Source organism: Onychostruthus taczanowskii, unplaced genomic scaffold, assembly GCF_017590055.1.
Source record: "Onychostruthus taczanowskii isolate IOZ18803 unplaced genomic scaffold, ASM1759005v1 scaffold33, whole genome shotgun sequence".
Lineage (NCBI taxonomy): Eukaryota > Metazoa > Chordata > Aves > Passeriformes > Passeridae > Onychostruthus > Onychostruthus taczanowskii.
In genome coordinates, this window is record NW_024500683.1 from 1101149 (window position 1) to 1123399 (window position 22251).

Here is a 22251-nt window from a genome sequence, read left to right on the forward strand (position 1 = left end):
TATTTCTAAAAAAGTCTGAGATGCATTGACAGAGATGAGTTTCTACATTGACTCCACTTGAACAGTTACTTGCTCTCAAGCTGCATTGCTGCATTGCTCACACATCAGCTGTGTGAGATCCTCCATGCTTGACTAGCCCAGTGCATGCAATTGCATGCAAAAGCTATGACAGTATTAATGATGCTATTTCCTAAATCCAGACTTTACATTTTGTCACTCTTTTATTTTCTTTTTTGTACACTTTCCAGTGTTTACAACCCTCTCATGGTGACTCCAGACACACCATCACTTGTATGGTTTGATGTTAAAATGAAGCAGGAATTCTTTGAATCCTGTTTTCTTTCATTTTTCCTGCCCACTAGTTTTACTCACTCTATCAAATACTATATTCCAGTGGTGTATCAAATGCGGAGCAGTGAGGTATAGGACCCAGGTGCCTTTCAATCTCAGTGAGTTACTGGGTTACCTTGCTTGAAGGAAGAGTCAGTGGGAAGAAGCACCAAAGAAAATAATGTCCAGGAAAGGTTAGCAGGAGTGACAGCAATGGGGCAAGAACTGAACTGATGGACCTGGATTGTAAAAAATGAGGAATAGAAAAGAGACAGGTTTAGGCCAACAGAACAAAAGCAACAGAAAGGAGAAAATAATTCAGGATTAATTTCACATCCTAAATCAAGTTGGAGCAAAAGAGGCCAAGACACTCCCAAAAGACTAATTCTCTCTGGGTAAACTGAGAATAGGCATGCTTCTCCCTGCTTTTAAAGCTTGAGCTCACTCTTCCATCTAATTTTTCCCCATGAACACTTAGCACCTCAAATGCAAGTAACTTAGAAGAACAAGGGTGGAGCGCAGGGCAGGCAGGCAGTGTTGGTGAGGTGCTCTGACAGAGCACAGCCAGGTGAAGCAGCCAGCACTAACAGTGGGGGTGCACAGAGAGCAGCAAGTGGCATCCTGCCAAGCGTCCTTGTCTGAGCTCTAGGACACCTTTTCCCTTGGCTCCCAAGACGCTCTTGTTGAAGGGCCACAACAGGCTTCTATGAGACTCCTGGTGCTTATTCCCAAAATATGACCAAATCATACTATGAAGCAATAATCATGACACGAGCAGGTCCTGCTTCAGCTGTAATCACTTTTACTTAAAATAATCCCAGCAGTATTGGAGATGCTGAGCTTTCCAGCTATCAAAAGGATACACACAAGTGCTAAGAAAGCAGAAAACCAAAAGGAAGGGGGTAGAGTGCAACAGGGAAAAAAAAAAGAGCCAGAAATGCTTTTGTTAAACTTTTGAATCATGCTTTGACAAAAAGCAGCAGATCCCAATGTAGGGTGATTTTCATGCTGTAATAAACAGAAAAATAATTTAAAACCTAGGCAGCAGGACTTATTCTGAAAGATCTGAGGGGTAATAAAAAAGCCTGTGTGCAAACGTGTGTGTGTGCACACATTTTCTTTAACAGCTGCATGGAACAACCTGTTTTAAATAAGAACAAAGGTGAGCAAAGCCAGTTGTCAGGGCAGCTCACCAAATGAAGTTTTTTAATGTGCATGACGTATGCCATATAAAGTGCATTGCCTGAGATACAACAGCTCAGAGTCCAACTTGAAGTATTTTTCTCAGGCTTTTCCGACAAAGTCATGTTTCAAGAATTTACTGCATTTATCTTCATTATTTATTTCTCTTCTCCAAAAGGCCCAATGGATCACTTTGCTCACTATATCTTCAGCAGCAAATTAAAATCAGCCTCCTCCCTCCCTAAATATTCAAAATTTTCACATTCTATCAAGATGTCACTCAATCAATTTGTATCTGTTGCACTCAGAGCAGACAACTGTAAGCAGAAAGTGGAGGTCAGGTCTGACTTACCAAAGAAGTTTGACTTAAACAAGAGAAGGGAAAAAAAGAAAAACAAAATCGTGATGGAAGATTTTCACTGCTTTGAAGTTTTTGTGAACAAAAAGCAAAAAAGTCTGGCAAGCACACAGTGTACCTTTTCATGTATGTAAGTAAACACAAATTTAGGAAAAGCTTTGCTTTGCACAAACAGAAATTTTTGGGCTTTTTGTAACATGTTTGAGAACTTGGAGAGAGTTGCAAGCTCTCTGCCTTCACTATAAATGTTACATGTGTTTCTGCACTGAAGGTAAAGAGGCAACCGAGAGCAGGGGCAGTCTGCTGGGAAGGTTACAAAACTCTGTTTACAGAGAATTTTATAATCAGGCAATAATTTGTTACAAGTCTCTAAGATCTACAAGAGGAATCTATTGCTGTGCATATTTAGGAAATTTTTAAAAAGAGCAGCTTATCAAAGAAATGTGTAGTCTATTAGCACATCACTAAATTTTTATTTATTTCCAATTCCATCTTTTGCTTCCCAGTTACTCTCCTCTGTAGTAGGCAATCATGCCAGATGCAAAGTATCATTTCTGACTTTCAGAGATGAGTTGAAATTTGGGATTCCTATCTATTCCCTCTGCTGCTTTTATTTCTTGTTCCTTTTCTTATCTGCTCTCACAATGTTGCAAGTGCTCATTTACTCAGGAATGCATTACTTGAACTACTTCATCCCAATGAAAATATGAACAAAAAAATTCATGAGCAAGTTAAATTTTCCCAGACTTTGAAGTGACTTAAAGTTGAGGTACTCTTGAGAAATAACAACATATGAAGTACATTTCTATTTTTATATAGATACATAATGTGATTTCTAAGCAGTAAAAGAAAAGCTGTAAATACTAAAGGCCTGCTTGACCTTTGCTGTGACATCCTACCTGACATCCCCTGTAGGTCTGGTATCAGCATAGTGCTGGGCACCCAGAGTAGTTGAAATAGTGACGGGACAATATTTTAATTATGAAATCTCATGGTGGTACAGACTTAACCAGTGCAGGTGTGTAGGCTCACCACTACTACACTGCACTTTCTCTAACATCTTCTTGCCATCCCTGACCTTTCTGCTCAGAGCTGAGACCATGAAAACACAGAGGAGGGAAGATGTGTCGCTTGCAGCGCCAAGCCCAAGCGTGGCAACACAGACAAAGGGACAGGCAGAGCAGACACGAGAGGACATCTAGAAGGGTTGTTGACCTGGGAGAGGTGGGAGTTAGAAATGGAGTGCAGAGGTGAGGAAAACCTGGGACTCAGCAGCGGGTGCAGTGGGACTGGGACGAGCTGTGCAATGGGCTCAAGGCTCAGAGCCAGCTGGGATGGGCTGTGTGACCAGAGATCCTCCTGCCGAGCCAGCAGCGTCGGTGGAACAGAGCCTTGCTCCTGGCTGCTGATCACAGCCAAACCCATCTGTCAGCAGATAGTTTTGAAACTTGCTTGCAAAGTGCTCTGTGCCTTTCTAGTATCAAACTGCCTCGAGGCTGACACCCTGCTATTGCTATAAATTATTTTGTTAACTTAGAGTGCAGACTTCTATGCAGGCCATACAAAGGATCTAAGCTCTTCTGACAATCTGTTAAAGTGCCTGTAAAATACCACATCATTACATTTCAATAATCAATATCTTAGTGTTTGCCATTGTGTATGCAATTTCCTCTTTTTAAAGAATATTTAGGTCTACCAAACAATTGTTGGGATTGCAAAGGACACAGTAAGTAGAGTAAGCAGAACACTGGTCTGCTCAACGCATGTGATTATTTGTAATTGCACAGTCAAACACATTTCATACAGAAACCTTTCCTCTGACACTGGAAAAATAGAAACATACCAAGATGCATCAGCTTTGCACACAAGAAGCAACAATCTCTCTGTAGGACCCCAGCTTCATCTTTTGGAAAGTATTTAGTAAATGAGGTAAAGGAATATGAAATGGGAGAGAATGATTAAGACTTGTTTAGATTTCCCTGGAAAATGTGACTTTACTGTAGCGTTGGTGCGACGGATTTCCTACACAATGCTAGTTAAGTCATGTGAAGCTAATTGACAGGGATTGTGAATGTTTTTCACTCTAAGAATGGTTCTCATTTTGGGGAGCATATTGGATCCGGGCTCAGATGTGCAGGAGTCTGGAGCGTCCATTCCTGGGCACAGGCAGAATCACAGGGATTGTGATCTGCATGCACTACCACTCTGCTGTGCTCTGAAACCCACACCCGATGTACCCCAGAGCAGGTGTCCCAAGCAAAACCTTGGTCCCTTTGTACTTATACCTCCCACCCAGAAATTAATAATTCTGTTCTCAGCAGAGTCTGAAAAGAGTGAGGTAAATAACATATTGAATAAAAAGCTTAAATTCAGTCTCTAAACAGCTGCTTTTCAAATGAGCTCTGTCCAGGCTATGTGCTGAATGAGGGTCCTAAGGAAAAAGAATTAGACCATTAAATTAGACAGTTTCTCAAAAATGTAAACTCACATACATTTTTAGTGGATAATAATATTTGAAATTCTATGCTTTCAGTGCTTTTGGCTATTGAAAGCTTTCTAAGAAAAGTGGAAAGTGAATGGGAAGGGAAAGAGGAAAGCAAAGGCAAAAGGGAAAGGGAAGGGAAGCCTTCTTCCTAGGTCCCCTCACAAAGTCCGAAAAAGTGACTGTGAGCAATACGGGGAATCATTAGGGAAATAGAAGGAATCCTCAAATTCTTTTATGCTGTTTTGGGAACAAAAGGGCTGGTTTAGGACTTCTTTAAAGCAGGGAGCTAGCAGAATGGTGCTTTTCAGACCTCACCAGACTTGGTTAGGCTTGCTACTATGCATGGATTTTCAAAAACAAACACGCCCGTATACTAAATCCCCAGGGGATTTTCTTCATGTATTCATGCCTTTATCAGCCGATCTTAAGATCAGCCAGCGCGTACCAGCAGTACTACTGCCACTTCAAACACCGGGAAGACAAGAGGAAAGCAACAGGAGCTTTTGTTGAGCCAGCGGAATGAATCGGCAGCTGGGACTGGGAAGCAGCAGCGCTTCGTGCATCCCAGTCCAGTCAGGCAAAAGCAACTCCCAGCGGTTCTCTGCGATCAAATTATTATTTCTTAATCGTTCACCTATGAACCGTGCCTATAAAGAGCCCGGAGGGGCTGTCAGTAACAAAGCCCGGGAGAGCGGCCCCGGCCCCGCCCGCCCGGGCGAGCGCAGAGCGCGGGGCGCAGCCTCACCTGGCAGCGGCGCCGCGGAGCCGGGCCCGCCACCGCCCCCCTTGGATGCCGTTCTGGTTGCTTAAAAAAAAGAAAAGAAAGAAAAAAATAGGTCTAGTTATAAGGTATGATAATTATTTTTTTCCTTATTTTTAATTTTTTTAAATTGTGTTTTAATTTGAGCGCCGCTAATTGCTGTGTGCATGCGCAATTCGCTGGTTCACTGAGCGCACCGGGCAGTGGCGTAGGCGCGGGCGGGACGGAGCGGGGCTGGAGCGGAGCGGGCGCTCCGGGATGCTCGACAGCCCCGGCTTCAGGCGGGCAGGACAGCGCTGAGGGGCCGGACCGGCTCCGGGCTGGTGTAGCGGTGGGCTGGAGCCTTGGAAGGTGCACCTGGTGGGGCTGTGCTGTGCGGCTTCCCCTCCCGAAGCGCGCACCGAGGGGTCAGGGAAGGATAACCGCAGCCCGGAGACAGGTTTGGCAATTCTCATCTCTCGGCTGAACGCTGCTTCGCCTTCGCTCTCAGATACTGTGTGCCTGCTTTCTGTGCATCCCCCTTCCCCTCCTCTAACCTCTGGAATTAATGTGGATGATACTCTTGTGCAGTCTGAAAGGATGTCTGTCGGGTTTTGTTCTTGAAGATCTTTAGTGTTTTTCTTACGTGACCAGTGTGCTGGAAAGGTGGGGGGACGCTGAATTTAATAAGTGTTTGTATTCCAAAATAGCACTTCAGTCACTGCTCAGTTGGAATAAGACACTTTCAATACAAATGAACTATTTCAGCAAACTGGATTTTAATTTTTACAAAATCAGCGTAAGAAACAGAAGACAAACTGTTGTGGATTACAAGCAGTGTGGTCTCCTAAGGAAGAAAACATTTCCTTTACTTTCAGTATGTTTTGGAAACTATCGTGCAGTTTAGAAGCAGCAAGAATATGAATTTGCTTGTTATATAGTTTGATACAATCACTTTCCAAAAGTTAATTCAGCAATGAAGGACATGCACTTTTTTACACTTTGTATATTAGGTAGCCACAAAAAATTGTCTTTAAGTTTACTAGAACTTTTTTAAACAAGCTTTTGTTTGTTTTCAGAGTTGACCCTGTGATAAACTGAACAAGAAGTTGGAAAGTTCTGTAGTAAGGTCATTCAGACATTTTTCTCATTCCTTACCTTTAAAATGTAATGGATAGTAAGGAGAAAGTAACACAGATGTGCTTTATTCTTTTTCTTGCCATGGGATCTGATCTCGTTTTCACTATTTCTTCTCCAATTGAGATGGCTATATGGGAAGTACTGAAGCTGATGATTCGAAAGTGTGACCTAATCGCCTAATTTAAGTCTTAGGCCCGATTGTTTTGTTTCCTAGAGAGCCTGACAATCTTTTGTTTCTCTTTGACTTCAGCTCAAGTTGTAAGTACTCAGAACTAGCAAAATTCAGCCTTTTGGGTATCTCAGCCTGGCCCCAAATATGAAAGCACTGGGAAATAGTCCTGACATGTGGAGGATTTCCCAGTGGCTGTAGAAATAATCTTCAAAATCAGCTGTTGTACATTAAACAGAGGAAAAAAACAAAGGGAACTCCTTTATTGAGTTAAACTACCTCTTGCTGGTTTTCATTGTCCTGGGATTACAGACTCTTGCATCACTTAATGGGCAGCAGCTTTTTAGCTACCACTAGGAAGTTTTCGAGTCTCTCTAACTCTGCATGTACAGTAGCAGACTTTGGGTTTGAAGTGGGAAGATGAGTTTGCAAGGACATTTGCTTTCCAACTGGAAATTCTCTTGGGATTGTTTTGTGAGTGGCACAGAAATGCTGTTGGCCCCTCAGGAGGAAGCAGCCTTCATCAGCTCTCAGTCAGCTGATCCTTAGAGTGACCGAGTCCTCATTAATGTATTTGCCTTAACCCCCACTTACTGGCCATCCGTGAAATGGGATAGAAGTCATTACACCCCATAGCAACAGACTTCTTGGAATGTAAATGGCAAAGTAAGGTACTACAGGAATGGGAAGTCACATAGCTTTGTGCTAGAGCAGCAGTGAGAAACTCTGTGGGTCTCCAGCCTGGATATGAACTCAGTAAGGTCCCCTAGAGACCTTAACCTGCTTGCCTCCTTTCCATCCTTTTTCTTCTGACTGCTGTTCCTCCTGCTGCCAGTTTTGATAACAAGAGAAATCCCTCTCCTCCAGATTGCCCTCTTCATTAGCTCCACCTTTGAGTGCTTAATTAAACACTGGGAGACACCTTGGGAAGCTTGACTTTGTTTGCAGAGCAGGGGGCTAAAACAGGCCAACACAGCTGAACTGCGGTGCTGAAATGCTGATGTGTATGCAAACCATGGGAGCAGCCTATGGCCTTTCAGGGCATCATCTGGCTTGCCCTGCTTTCCCAGGATTTCCTTGTGTGGGTGAGTGCCCATTTGTATGCTAGAAGTGGAAAAGGTTGTACGAGTACCTGTGATGTTTTCTCACCTTGCTGGAAGTACAAATAGAAAGGCAGATACACACTGATATGATTATCAATAAATGTTTGGGGGGATATTTGCTTTTGCATGCTCTGTTTTAAACACTTGGAAGTGGATTTTTTTTGAGAGGAGCCATGACTAAAGAAATGAAGCCACATCACTGGAGGAATAGAGTTGTAGCTATCAGAATCCCACTGCACTTCTGTTGATCGATTCATAGCTTGGAGGAGGGAAGGGGAAGCAGAAAGACTGTGCAGTGAAACACTTCAGCGCCAAACCTAAAGGCAGGAGGAGAGGGACAGCCTGGTTATTGCCCATCCTCTCCTACATTCTTCCTTGCTAGCTACTTCCAGCACACCATTCATGAGAGTTGTTAAAACTAATTCCATAGTTGCTCTTCCTCCAGTCCGATGTCTTTCTCTGCAACTGAGATTGGTTGCTGAAAGTTTTCAGGCTCCTCCCTCCCCAGCACTGCTGCCAGCAGAGCTCTCCTGCTGCCCCAGCACTGCCTGGTGTGGCTGTGACAGCTAAGGCTGCTGGGGATGCAGGAGAGGCAGCTCCCTGTGCAGCAGGGACCATGTCAGCATGCAGCAGTAGCTTCCTTACTCCAGCATCCTGCATCATGCCAGTCAGGCTTCTTTCTTTATAGAACAAAGTCTGAGCAGCAGCATCCTGGGGTGCTTGTTTTTAACTGAGGCAGTTAACAGCTGCACACAGTCATCACACCTGAGAGTTTGCTTCTTGTTTATACAGTACTGCAAGGGGTAATGTGCCTGTCTTGAGTACTGGACCTGTTCCTCAAATACTGTGGGGAGGACAGATAGTAAGGAGAAGGAGAGAGCACCAGGACCCCCACAGCAGCATGTATTCAGGAACTGACTCTGCTGCAGGCTTTGACATGGTACTCCTGGGGAAAAGAGATGCCACACAGGCTGCAGCAGTGCTGTCCACAGGAGGGCAGGGAGTACGGTCCCTCTCTGGGCAGAGAACTGGATCACATCTGCTTGCTTCATTCTGGGGACATTCAGCCAAACCCCTGAGACTCTTACTGATGAATGCAGGTTATCCAGTTGTATCCAAACATTTCTCATTTCTTTTTCTAAAAAAACACAAACCAAGACACCACAGGGACTGGGCTGGGGGGTATCAAATTGTTGGGTTGTCAGTGTTTTGGTTGTATCTAATGTTTCAGTATTAAAGGTTTTGTTTGTTTTGATTTTAATCCTGAATGCAGGTGCTTTCAGCCTCTTGACAATCCAGCATGCAGTTGGTCTGGCTAACACATTGAAGACCAGGTGCTGGGAGTCTGAAGGGCTTTTAGTGTTGCATAGGAGCCCATGTAGATCGGTGTTACTTAGCAAACATGAGCAGCAGCAGTCAGATGAGAAGCCTGATAGCAGCAAATGTGCTGTGAGGGTCAAGAGGGGACAACCTCACCTTGCAGTCCTGCTGAAATTCCAGTTTAACCACTGAGGTATGAAAGCTGTACAAAGATGGAAAAGCGGGAGCAAGTTTAAACTCAGCTTTATTTTAGTCTCTAGAAGTAACACTGAAAAGGTATAGATTTTTTTTTATTTTTAAATTACTTTGACAATTAACACATATATTTGTGTGCTACCTTCCAATTCCTCCCCACAGACCCGGATATTAGAAGCAGTTCCCATATACATGAAAAACAGAAGTATTGTTAAGTATCTTCTCTGAAAGTTGGCTTGTCTTATCTGAGACATGTAGTTTCTCTGTGCTAAAGCTGAGGCAGAATGAAGTGCTGAATGTTGCTTTATTTTCCCAGAGGGGCCAAGCTGGTTATTCCCCACTGCTAGCACTCCTGCAAGGCAGTGACAGGGCTAACATGCTTTCTTCCCTTGCTCAGCCTCATGACTGGCATTTTCTTGTCTTAGTTTAACAGGTATTTGCAATTTTTTTTTCAGTGGCTTTCTTGGCAGATTTTCCCAGTAGACTCTCAGGTAATCACGTGGAACCATGTGTGGTCAGTGCATTATTTTGCACTGGCGTGTACTCCCTGGAGCAATTGCTGGGTGAAAATGACATGTGCAGGCCTAGGAATTACAAATCAAAGACAGTTTTCTAAGCATCTCTAGGCATTTGGGTGTCAAGATTTTTTTTAAGCGTTTTTTCTGGGGTTTTTTAATTTGTAGGGGTTGCCTTAAAATTTTCTTGTGGGACAAGGGAGGCTGGAAACATTCTCCTATGTTTGTGACTTTGGAAGATGTGTCATTTAGAGCACTACCAGGTTCAACTACACTGTTCTGTCATGGCAAACAGTATTTTTGTGGAAGGGTACATACTATTTCGTTAAAAACATAGTCTGGGGGAGATGAGGAAGAGTTCTTGGCTGAAACATTTGCATGAAGCACTGAGACAGAGTAGCCAGGGAATATATTGCATGCTAATAAAGTTTCTTCTTCAGTGTGAAAAGTGCATGCTTTGTGAGTGACAGTGAGTCTTTTTTTACCTTTTGACATTTTAACTTGACCAATAATGAGGCATCCACCAGCATGCCTTTTCAGTCCTTTCCAAAGAGCTGCCACAATTAAAGAGACTTTTCTTTTGAGAATAATCTGTGACCCAGCAAGGTTGGCTGCAGTGTTTGTTTGTTTTTCTCTCTACCGCTGGTTCCTTCTATTCTCTTACTCCCACATCCTATCCGAGTCTTGCTTTCAAATGCATTCTTCAGCCTTCTCCTTCCCTACCTACTGCATCCTGTGTTCTGCTTTCTGACTTCCTTCTCTTTTCTTGTGGCTTTTCTTTCCAGTTCCTTTTGATTCTGGTCCCTCGGGAGCAAGGAGTGAAACATTAACAGTTGCTGAGTTCAGAGTTAATCTGGCTCTTGCTCGGAGTGTAGAGTTCAGGTGAGGGCTCTGGGAGACACCCTTTGTGTATGACATTGTGCCCCAGGGCCCTTGGCACCACTTCATTGCTGGAGTGGCAGAGAGGAATGTATATGTGTGCTCCACCTGCTGTCATCTACAATCCAACATGTAAGATAAGAAGAAAATTGATTAAAGTTGATCTTTACTAAGATATGGATGTTCCAGTTACTGCAAGTTAATTACCAGGCGTTAATTGCTCTGCTATTACCACCTGGATGTGCGTCTCAGTTATAAAAAGGAAGCTGAGAAGCTTCAGACTTAGGGTAAGCAAAGCAAGTGGATTTGAATAATCTCGTGTCTTTTTAGAGGAAGTGGGAACTGCAGGTACTATGACAGTGGTTTGAAAAAAAAAATATTTCACAGTAAATTCAGTGTGCCTACCTGTGTCTTTCTAAGTCAGACTGTTGCTTTTGCAATAAGGCTCTTAGATTGGTTGGGATACATCCCTGTGTTGTCTGTATTCTTTCAGTTGAGGATCACCAGCCTCATAAATCTGTGCTTAGAACATGTGCAAGAACTTCCTATGTTGGTGTCAACAGATCCTGAATATAAATCACAGGTATAAAATAGTTATATTACTCCATGTTGCATGGTGAAGGCTGGGTAATTTATGCCTTTATTATCTTTCTGAGGAGACACCTAATTTGGATATATGGTGAGCTTTTATATTGTCTGAAAACGCATATTTAGAGGCCATATAGAGAAGAGCGTTTTCCAGATGAGGGCAGCTATAGCCAAAGGTTTGACTAGTCTGATCCTTGTGGTTCACAACATCTACTAAGTGAAATGTAGAAGAAGAAACCTTTTAACCTAAATTTTCCAGCACAGTGACTATTATCTTCCTGCTAAGTTCATATGCCTGTGATGCCCAGATGGTTATCAGTTGTGTGCTACTGTAATCTTCTGTCCTGCTGGTTTATTTGTAACCAGGATTGGTCTGTATATGTGTGGCTGCATATGACAATTAGTTTAAATCTTTTACCTTATTTTACAGATTTTTCTGTATGCAAGACATAAAGAGGAATCCACTTGGTAAAACAAATTTGGTATAAATGTATTAGTCCTGTAGTTAGTCCTGTTGGGATATTATATACTTTTAACAACATCATCCTAACAGAGAAATAAATGTAAGGAATTAAAACCTGATGTATTTGTTACCTGTACATGTAGAAAATTTTACTGTGTTTCAAATTTCTAGATGATTTTATGTATTTTTTTTTAAATTTCTGTAATTCAAAATACTTGATTTGGGAACACAACTGTAGTAGGTAGTTATTTCTTGAAGACTAAATAAAATTAATAAATTATTAATTAATAAAAAAGAAGCTAAAATAAAGGTGATTTTAAAAATACAGAGATAACACACAGACATATATATACATTTTAGTCTAACGCATCTCTTCTAACTTGTTTCAGGTTGAAGAAACTTCTTGAGCAGGAGAAGATCTATCAAGCCCGGAAGGAGAAGGAGCATACAAAGAGAATCAGTAAACTAAGAGAAGAACTAGTCAAGCTCAAATCATTTGCACTCATGCTGGTGGATGAAAGACAAATGCATATTGAACAACTTGGTCAACAAAGCCAGAAAATACAGGACTTAACCCAAAAACTAAAGGAAGAAGAAGAAAAGCTTAAAATTATTAGTGCAAAAACAAAAGAAGATGGACAAAAACTGATGAAATTAGAGGCAGAACTTGAACACAAAACATCATCATTTTGTCAAGAACATGAGGAGATGACTGCTAAACTGGCTAATCAAGAGTCACATAATAGACAACTAAGGCTCAAGCTAGTGGGGTTGACTCGCAGAATAGAGGAGCTAGAAGAAACTAACAAAAATCTTCAGAAAACTGAGGAGGAACTTCAAGAATTAAGAGATAAAATAGCAAAAGGGGAATGTGGGAACTCTAGCTTAATGGCAGAAGTGGAAAACCTCCGCAAGCGCGTGCTTGAAATGGAGGGGAAAGATGAAGAGATCACAAAAACCGAATCCCAGTGCAAAGAGCTGAAAAATAAACTGCAAGAGGAAGAGCATCATAGCAAAGAGTTGAAACTTGAAGTGGAAAAACTGCAGAAAAGAATGTCAGAATTAGAGAAGCTGGAAGAGGCTTTCAGTAAAAGCAAGTCGGAATGCACTCAGCTACACTTAAACTTGGAGAAAGAAAAAAATTTGACTAAGGATTTGATAAATGAGTTGGAAGTGGTGAAGACTCGAGTGAAGGACCTTGAGACATCTGAAAGCAAGTTGGAAAAGGCTGAAATAAGCTTAAAAGATGACCTTACGAAGCTGAAGTCATTTACTGTAATGTTGGTTGATGAGCGAAAAAATATGATGGAAAAAATAAAGCAGGAGGAAAAAAAGGTTGAGGGCCTAAACAAGAATTTTAAAGTTGAACAAGGGAAAGTTATGGATGTAACAGAGAAATTAATAGAAGAAAGTAAGAAATTTTTGAAACTGAAATCTGAAATGGAAGAAAAAGTATCTAGTTTGACAAAGGAAAGGGATGAGTTAATTGGCAAACTGAGAAGTGAAGAAGAAAAATCATCTGAATTAAGCTGTAGAGTTGACCTGTTAAAGAAAAGAATTGATGGTATGGAGGAAGTAGAAAGAGAAATTACAAGAGGTCGAACTAGGAAAGGAGCAGAGCATGGTTGTCATGAGGACAACAAGATTAAGGAACTTACCATTGAAATCGAACGATTGAAAAAACGTCTCAAACAACTGGAAGTGGTTGAAGGAGATTTGATGAAGACTGAAGATGAGTATGATCAGCTAGAGCAGAAATTTAGGACTGAGCAGGATAAAGCTAATTTTCTTTCTCAACAGTTGGAGGAGATGAAACTCCAGATTGCCAAAACGAAAGCAATAGAAAAAGGAGAAGTGGTGAGCCAGGAAGCAGAGCTGAGGCACAGGTTTCGTCTGGAAGAGGCCAAAAGCAGAGATTTGAAAGCAGAAGTTCAAGCACTTAAGGAAAAAATCCATGAGCTCATGAACAAAGAAGACCAGCTTTCTCAGCTCCAAGTCGATTATTCAGTTCTACAGCAAAGGTTTATGGAAGAGGAAAACAAAAACAAGAGCATGGGGCAGGAAGTTTTGAATCTGACAAGAGAGCTGGAGCTTTCTAAGCGTTACAGCCGTGCTCTGAGGCCCAGCATGAACGGGAGAAGAATGGTTGATGTTCCTGTGACGTCCACTGGCGTGCAGACAGATGCTCTAAGCAATGAAGCAGCAGAAGAAGAAACTCCAGCAGTGTTTATAAGGAAATCCTTCCAGGAGGAGAATCATATAATGAGCAATCTGCGACAGGTAGGTCTGAAAAAACCCATGGAGCGTTCTTCAGTTCTTGAGAGATATCCTCCGGCAGCAAATGAGCTTGCTATGAGGAAATCCTGGATACCATGGATGAAAAAGAGGGAAACTGGAGCTCAGACAACGCCTGATAAAGGAGCCCGAAGCCACAGTAGTCCAGCACATCCCGGGGAGGTTGTCCTTTCACCAAAGCAGGGTCAACCTCTTCATATTCGGGTGACACCAGACCATGAGAACAGTACAGCAACTTTGGAGATAACCAGTCCATCTGCAGAGGAATTTTTTTCAAGTACCACTGTCATTCCTACTTTGGGAAATCAGAAGCCACGAATAACCATCATTCCTTCCCCAAATGTTATGCCACAAAAAGGAAAAGGCAGTGAAAGTCCCATGGGCCCAGATCGTTCCATGTCTCCAGTCACTATAACAACATTCTCCAGGGAAAAGTCCCCAGAGGGAGGGAGAGCACCCTTCGCTGACAGACCTGCATCGCCAATTCAGATCATGACAGTATCGACATCTGCAGCGCCGGCAGAAATCTCTGTCTCTCCACAGTCACAAGACATGACCATGGGCAGGGCTGTCTTCAAAGTCACGCCAGAAAAGCAAACCGTCCCAACTCCAATCCGCAAGTACAATGCCAATGCCAACATTATTACAACAGAAGACAACAAAATCCACATCCACTTGGGCTCCCAGTTCAAACGTTCTCCCAGTGCCGCGCCCGACGGCGCGAGCCCTGTGATAACAGTCCGACCGGTGAACATCGCGGCAGAGAAAGAGGTGGTCACCGGTACTGTTCTTCGATCACCTCGCAGCAACCTGTCCCCACGACCTGCAGCCAGCAAGGTGACAAGTACTATCACCATCACACCTGTTACAACATCTTCCACACGAGGAACACAATCAGTGGTAAGCAGTGTGATCTCATGGTGTGGTCTTCATGGTAGGGAGATGGACAAACCATAGCTTGGGTTTGAGACACCAGCAGGGAAAATGGGAGGGGTGAGGAGAAACTCTTGTCTTCCCTACATTTCTTCCAGGCTCAAGCTTAATTACATAATCAGAATTTGCCCGATTCATGTATTTTTGTACCAGTGTTGGATGCTGGTACGCTTTTGGTATTATCTCCCAAAGCAGTTAACTGCTATATTACTGAGCTCCAAAATAAATAAGCAGACATGTTATCATTGCTTACAGCTCCAAGCCTCTTTAGCCAGTGAATAGTAGAGCTTTTTCTGTTCCTCTGAACTTCTGTAAGTGCTGTATTACAATAGAGCTTTGTGTAGCATTTTTTTTGCTTTCTCTTTGGGCTTCTATGGTGGTACTCCAGCTTCTTTTTCATAGTGAAAGACCTCTCACCTCTGTCTTTAACCATAGTGGGCAGTATTTATTGATAGTCCTCCCCCAGTTTATTACTGGACATATGTTTTTATTACTTGAGTTGGAAATAGCCTGGGAAAGAAGAATTTGACCAAAACAGAAAACCAAATGTACTGTATTAGTCCAAAAACTTACTTAGCTAGACAGAGTCTGCAACAGATGCTTAGGGGAATATTATTTTGAGTGGGTAAACACACAGTAACGTTTCCCTCAGTGTCTGTTCCCAGTTTTTGGCAATAGGTGGGTTTTCTCTCTGAACCAGAGCCTGTAGCCACATCTTTGTCTTTAATAGACCATGGCAAAGTTTTCTTCTATTTATTCTTTTAATTGCTTTTTGAACTCATTTACACTGTTGTTTCTACAACATCAGGGGGCAGTGAATTCAGTTGTGGGCTTTGGGTAAAGCTCTTTTGTTTGATACCTTTTATGCAATACCTTCATTGGTTACAGCCTTTTTCTTGTATCTTGACAAACACTGAATAGTCATCCCCTACTCAATTGTCCGTGCTGCTCGGGAGTCAGCAGAGCCCTACAACACGCCTCGTCAGCCATCTCTTCCCAAGCTGAAATGTCGAAGTGTATTTAAGATACACTTTCACACTTCTGGAGAGAAGCTGCCACTCCCATTTAAGACTTTGGAATTAAGAAAGCTTGCATTCATCACACAGATCTGTCTGGAATTGCACATGCACTCGCTCTCTCTTCCACTTCTATAAAGTATTGTAGATACTTTATTATACAGTGTTTCCTTACATATTAGAGGCAATTGTTCATTTTTTAAAGTCTTGAATTAATTTACAAATTCCTTTGTCTCTCAGAAGCCTGGAAAACTTTTTTTTTAAACTTTTTTCTTTTAACTAGATGTCTGTCTCTACTGTGATGATGCAGTGAACCATGGCAGACAAAACTTTTTTGTTTTGTTTTTTTTTTTTTTTTTTCTGGCTAAAAACTGGCTTCTTTCTTCACTTTATCCTCCCTGATTTGGAATGTAAGGAAAATAGTTCAGCCATAAGATTTACTTTATCTTATGCTTCCCTTGGGTTTTTAATGTCCCTAGTCAGCTGAACAGGCAACTTCGAACAAGCTCAAATATGTCTTTTTCCTCCCCGACCTCTTGGAAAGAAAAAAAAGTGTATTCACCATGTGTTTTGCAAATGACAACTTTACAAACACACTTCACTGCCCCTAGTCAGAAAACCCAAGCAGTGATCATTTACTCAGTAACCCTAGACGAAACCGACAGATACAATTGTGAGGGTTTAAGTTAATAAAATTGAACAGGACGAACTGATACACAGCTTCTTTCTTAGCTCAGTGGTTTTAATTTTTGTCTTAACTCTCCTCACACAAGATGCTTTGTACAATGTATTAATGCCTTTTTTATGGCAGCCTATGGATTTGGATAGTTCCCACAGAAACAGAAAAAATGGTGTTTAGTCCTCCTTAGCTTGATTAGAGTCAAACTCGCTCCCAGGAAAATACTTGGACTGTCCTAGCAGACCTAGGAAATTATTTTTTTTTAATTGCAAACGGACCACAGAGACCAGAGGATATGGAGACCAAAATGAGCCTGCTTGTCAGTCTTCCCTTAGCACATTGGCCCAAATTTCTGTTCCCAGGACAGTTCATATAGTTTACAGAAAAAATCTCACAGAATAAAGCCAAGTATTCTTTGGAAAAAAACCCGAAACGGTGGTGCCTACACCCTGTTTGATTTAGGCCTTAAATTTGGTTTTATGACTGCTGGTGAATGTGGATCTTCTTTGGCTACCATGACGGGTGTCAGTCCTATAATCACTTAATCCCTGTGCTCCCCACCTCCTACAAGCCTGGCATTGAGTGCCAGCTGTTTATGCTGCCAGGGTACACAGTGACTCCAGTGCCATGCAAATCTGCGGGGAGCAGAGGGAATCCCAGCTGCAGCAGAGCCAGCACGGTGGCACTGCACCAACCATGCAGGGCATGCTGTGACCACGGCAGGAGGGCCCAGCTGAGAAGCTGCTGGGTGCCAGAGCGAAGGGGACAAGTGTTTATGCAGCTGTAAGGCCACTTGCAATTGGACAGCGCTTAGTTTGAGATTGGCATCTGAATGTAGCTCTGTGTAGGTGTCCCATGTCTGCTCTAAGCTGCTGCTGGAGCTCCTGGAGGTGCAGGGAGCAGCTCACCTGCCCGTGCAGAGGTGTTGTGCTGCTGGCTGTCTGTGGCAGCTGAGACGTGTGTGAGGCTGGGAGGGATAAATGACCGGTACCTTTCTGCAGTGGCAGCTGATGGGACGCCTCAGATGGCACAAGATGCCTCAGCGTGGGCAACCGAGTCAGTGTGTAGTCTGTGTGCTCCCCATGGCAGCACTGAGGCCTGTGTGCTGGCCTGTGGTGATGCAGCTGAGACAGGGCTAGCTTCTGGGTGAGCTGAATTGCCCACTGGCTCTGCTGACTATCTCGAATCTGCCTAGATCTCAAATCCCAGCCTTTCAGGATAAAGTTACCTAAACATGCTTTATTTTAGTGCCATTTTCAGTGCTGTCAAGTAGTCTACCTACCTTCCAGCTGCCTTATCAGAAGTTTTAGGTCTCCTTGGGTCATCTGTGTTGTCTACCAGCCCGGTGTACATTGCTTGAGTAGCCCAGGGCATTTCAAGTTGTACAAGGTGTCTGTTGGTCACTGAACTCAACCATTTCTGTCCAGGGTAAGCTGGGGCCTGATCAGGTTGAGAACAAATGCTGAAAAAGCACTTTTTTACTTAAAATATTCCAAAAGCCAGTGTATGCATGAAAGCAGTCTCTTTGTGTGTCAATAAAATGCACCAAGCAGGATCTGTTACAAACTACTCAAACATGCTACGTGTTCTGTATGTTCAGATTGCTTTTTTCCTTTAATGGGAACCTAACCTTACTGCAACTTCACAGGTTAATACACCTGTGTCTGCAGTGAGAGCTGATTATGACTGCACCATAGCAGATGCATGTGTTCATCTTGCTCTCAGTAATGTCTTGTGTAACCTCACTGGGTCCCTGTTCCAGCACCATGTCTTGCCTTGCCAGCTCAGATCCAGCTTGCATCACCCAGCGTCTCACAGGGTTGCATCTTGGGCACTCCATTCCAGCTGTGTAAGGGTTAGTTTCTGGTTGGAGCCACATTCCTGGACCCACCAGAAGACAGCAGCCTACAGACAAACAGCTGGAAGGAATGATGGAGAGACAGGCAGTCGTATGGACTCTCTGCACAGATGCTACAGACGTGGGCTGGATGTGTTCTCTGCTTGCTGCCCCTTCCCGCGCCCAAGGGGACAAGCCGGCTGGGGAGGCACCTTTGTGCCATCTCACTTGGCAAACACAAAATGCTTTTGCAGCTGCCTGGGAAGTAGGCGCTAGCTTCCATCAACGCCTTAGTATGCTGGAATGAAGGCAACTAAGAAATTTAAAGCGAGTTAGAGTTCTTTTCAAAGTGCTTTTGAGTGATTTAGGCTTGAAATGAGTAACTTGAAAGCACCCAAATCCTTAGTTAATAATTTACATGTGAATAAAGCTGAAGAAATGCCTGAGATTCCAGCTACTCCATTTGATTGCCTCATGTTTACTCACTGTGGGACTCTTTCAGGGAGTACAAGATGTTTGTCATTTGGGTTCCCTGGGATGTTGACATATTTTCCAAGGCTGATGGAATGCATTTGCATGTTTTGCCCTACGGAATTGTATGGGCCTAACTTGTTTTGACATCTACATGTGAGTTCCATATTAGCCTTTAGACTGCTATTGTAAATGTTGCTTTTATTTATTGAAAATGGCTTCCTTCCTGTCAGGCAGACAGCATTCAAGTTTTCCAATTGTGATTTTTTTTGAGTGTACACATGGGGTTTTGAGCTGTTCTTAGAAGATTAAGGAATGGTTTTCCTTTGCATGCTCAGGATGCAGACAGAAAACTCTGATGCCACTGGCTGAAAAACATTTGGAGAGCATTTTAAAGTAAATGTTCAAATGCATGTTGCAGCTGACATGAGCTCCCAGTCCAGTCTATTTTAGCAGTTTAGTTTTACTTTGCTTATATGTCATAAGTTGCAGAGTTTAGTCATTTAGCAGGTGGGTGTAGCTAGGATTCCAGGATTTCTGGAGAATTGTTCTTTTTTTGTCAGATCAAAGTCTTAATCCATAATGCGAACAGAAATGTCAGTCACATAGGAAATTCAGGCGAGACACTGAAGTTGTCACCGTTATCATTTGGGTCTGTATTGCACACTGCAGGAGATAAAGCCGATTTCCTTCCAGAATCGTCATGTTTATAAGTATTTTCTTTAAGTCGTGGTTTATATGGGGTAGCTCCAGATTTGACCTTTACACAGATCATTATGTGGCCAAAGCTATGGGATAGCTTTGGATACTCATTGGATACTGATTTGGATACTCGTTCCATTGGGATATATGGGATAGCTTTGGCCTGGTCTCCAGCTGGGGCTTCAGAAGGACACAGCAGCTGTGTTGGGTCTGCCACCCCCAAGCGAGCCACTTAGGCTGTTCTTTTTTTAAAAAATATCTGAATTACTCAAACTTGAGGATAAGTGTGCTTGCTAGGCTGTTGTCCAGGGCAGAAGACTGGCAGAGATAGTAAAATGGCTGTGTCCACACTGCCTTGAGGTATCCTTGGAAATTTGGGTTAGCAGCTTCACCCTCACCAGAGTTTCTCAAGCTGTGATTTGTGCTTGGATGGGGAAAGCCCTTTCCCACATTCCTCCTGCCATAGCCATAGGAAAAGGAAATCCAGATCTGTTCTCTGTCTCTTTCTCTCCCAACCCCCTGCTCTTCCCAGTGCAGAAATAAGTGGCCCCAGCCATTTTACTTCCCAGCATACTTTGGGAAGTAAAATTCAGTTTTATTTACAATGCTGAGTGATCATGCCCCAGCTCCTAAAATTTGGCAGTTATCCTGGGTTCATCATTAGCCTCAGCTGACTCTATGCTGTTCTGAACACCCGTGCTAGTGTTTATACAGGATGCTAATATTTTACCTGTCCTGACAGCCAAACCAATGTTGTAGTAGCCTCTAAGGGCATCCTGAACTGTGTTATGCTGTAGAATGGGAGATTTGCACAAATTCCATTCCTTATGATATCTTGATTCAAAACCCTGCACCTCACCTCTGGGATAATCTTTGATTGCAACTGTGCCTTTGGCCCTGCTCTAGCAGTATGTGCCATGACCAGATTCCAAGTGTGAATATTACTTTGTTAATAGGCATGATTTGGGATATTGTTGTTTGAGAGGTAAATGAAGAACCAAAGAAAAGTATAAGATGAGCATGTATGAGAAAAAGTCCTTAATTCACTGCATTTTGCTCTGTCTCTTTGTTTTGCAGACAGGACAGGATGGGTCATCCCCGAGACCTACACCCACCCGCATTCCTGTCTCAAAAGGTATGAAAGCAGGAAAGCCAGTAGTGGCAGCCCCAGGAGCAGGAAATGTGACAAAATTCGAGCCTCGTGCTGAGACTCAGTCTATGAAAATAGAACTGAAGAAATCTTCAGCCAGCAGCTCTGCCTCCCTGGGCGGGGGTCAGGGCTGATGGCAGTGGCTCAGGGGGTACGTTCTGCAGGTTTTACTGCTGCCATGGAAGTCAGCTCCCTTGTCTGTGTAGTTGTTCACGTTTGCCTGTACTAACAAAATCCTGCAGCTGTCACTTAACAACAAACTAATAAGTGTGTGCACTGACTACTTAAATAACAAAATCCTTTTGTTTTCTTACTCAAGTTAAAAAAAAAAAAAAAAAACCTGTCAAAAAGGCAATTTTATGCCAGGCTAGTTTTCAGTCTAGGAAGTGAGAATGGGTAACTGAAATAGGTTATTAATCTGTATTGGGAATTCTTAGTGATAGACTGGGTCACTTCTTAGTAGATCAAAGGAGGTTTGGTCACTTTAACTAGATTGTTTTCCACCTTTGCTGCTGCACGGTCTACTTTCCTTCCTGCCTTAATGACATTACTGAAATGCCACATGGCCTAGGGAAGCAATGCCAAAAGTCTTGCCATGCACACTTGAGGTCCTGTTTAATGAAAGCCAGTACCTCATGTGTGGAAGAGGAAGAGAGGAAGGATGGGCACCATGTGACCATGTGGCCTCTCTAGGAGCCTCCCATGAAAATCACCATTTCTCAGTGGTGAGCTGCTTTCTCAAGATAGTTACTAAATTCAGGGGCATAGGGATGTTGCACAATGTTTGGCAGCAATTTAATTCTTCCAGAGACAGTCAATACTTGTAGACAACACCTAGAACCAGGTCCCTGACTTACACACACTGGAATACTGCTAGCTCAGGGCTCAGATGAAGGCTTGTGAGCCAGAAGGTGTTTAGTCTTCAGCAAAAGCTTGAGAAACATTGTCTGGCAAAAATCAATACAATTCATTTGTGCCTGCTCCAAAGACCACTAATGGCTATGAAGCAACTCATTCCATTGACCTGACTAGGTTTTCAGTTTTCCTGCTTGGGTCTTACATTGAAACCTTACTTCCCAAGCCTCCTTACATCTTAGAGGGTAAGTCAGCACAGCCTGCTGGTGGCAGGAATTGCTATCTAAAGGCATGGCTCAGGTACACACAATGAAAGAGAGAGGCTTTGGTAAGGAAATTACCCTCACTTTTCAGTTGTTTAAAATATTTTGTCATAAAATTAAGACTGCCTTACAATACCATGGTGATTCATAATTTTTCCTTCCCTCTTTGTGATTTCCTCAGCTGTGTGTTTGCATTTTTTAAGCATGTTTTAATGAATTTTTCTGGCATGGAAAAAGTGTGGATGCTGATGATTGTTAATGATTGTTTATTTAATAACAGTAGAGTTCTTAAAGCACATTAAGCGATCAATTTTCACAGAAGAAAGTCACAACCAAAAGAAATGAAGCTGAGCAAACCAATAAATGACGGGTTTAAAGTTATATAATGCTTCAGCCACCTCAGCAAGCTGTGAAGGGCCCAGTGGTTAAAACAGAGAGCAAAGTGGGAAGACCACCAATAAATTATAAATAAAATTCACAGAAAGGAAAATGCACTGGTTGGTGAAATATGAAATTTGGTCTGGGAGAAGATATCTGATGGAAGAACTCTGTCACCAAAGGTCAACAAAATTATATTCAATCCA

General features: G+C 42.7%; 1 protein-coding gene across 6 annotated transcripts in view; it reads left to right on the forward strand.

The window, feature by feature from the left end:
* Positions 1-22251, forward strand: part of FILIP1 (filamin A interacting protein 1) — a 101529-nt gene that overhangs the window by 72480 nt on the left and 6798 nt on the right. For 4 of the 6 annotated variants that reach the window (XM_041410565.1, XM_041410564.1, XM_041410566.1 and 1 more), the window contains 2 exons: positions 11856-14661; positions 20477-20700. In XM_041410565.1, coding sequence (XP_041266499.1) covers positions 11856-14661; positions 20477-20683 — 3013 coding nt within the window. In that variant the 3' untranslated portion in view covers positions 20684-20700. Of the gene's footprint in view, positions 1-10378; positions 10419-11855; positions 14662-20476; positions 20701-22251 lie in introns of those variants that run through there. The other 2 variants (XM_041410570.1, XM_041410569.1) reach the window with 2 other exon arrangements.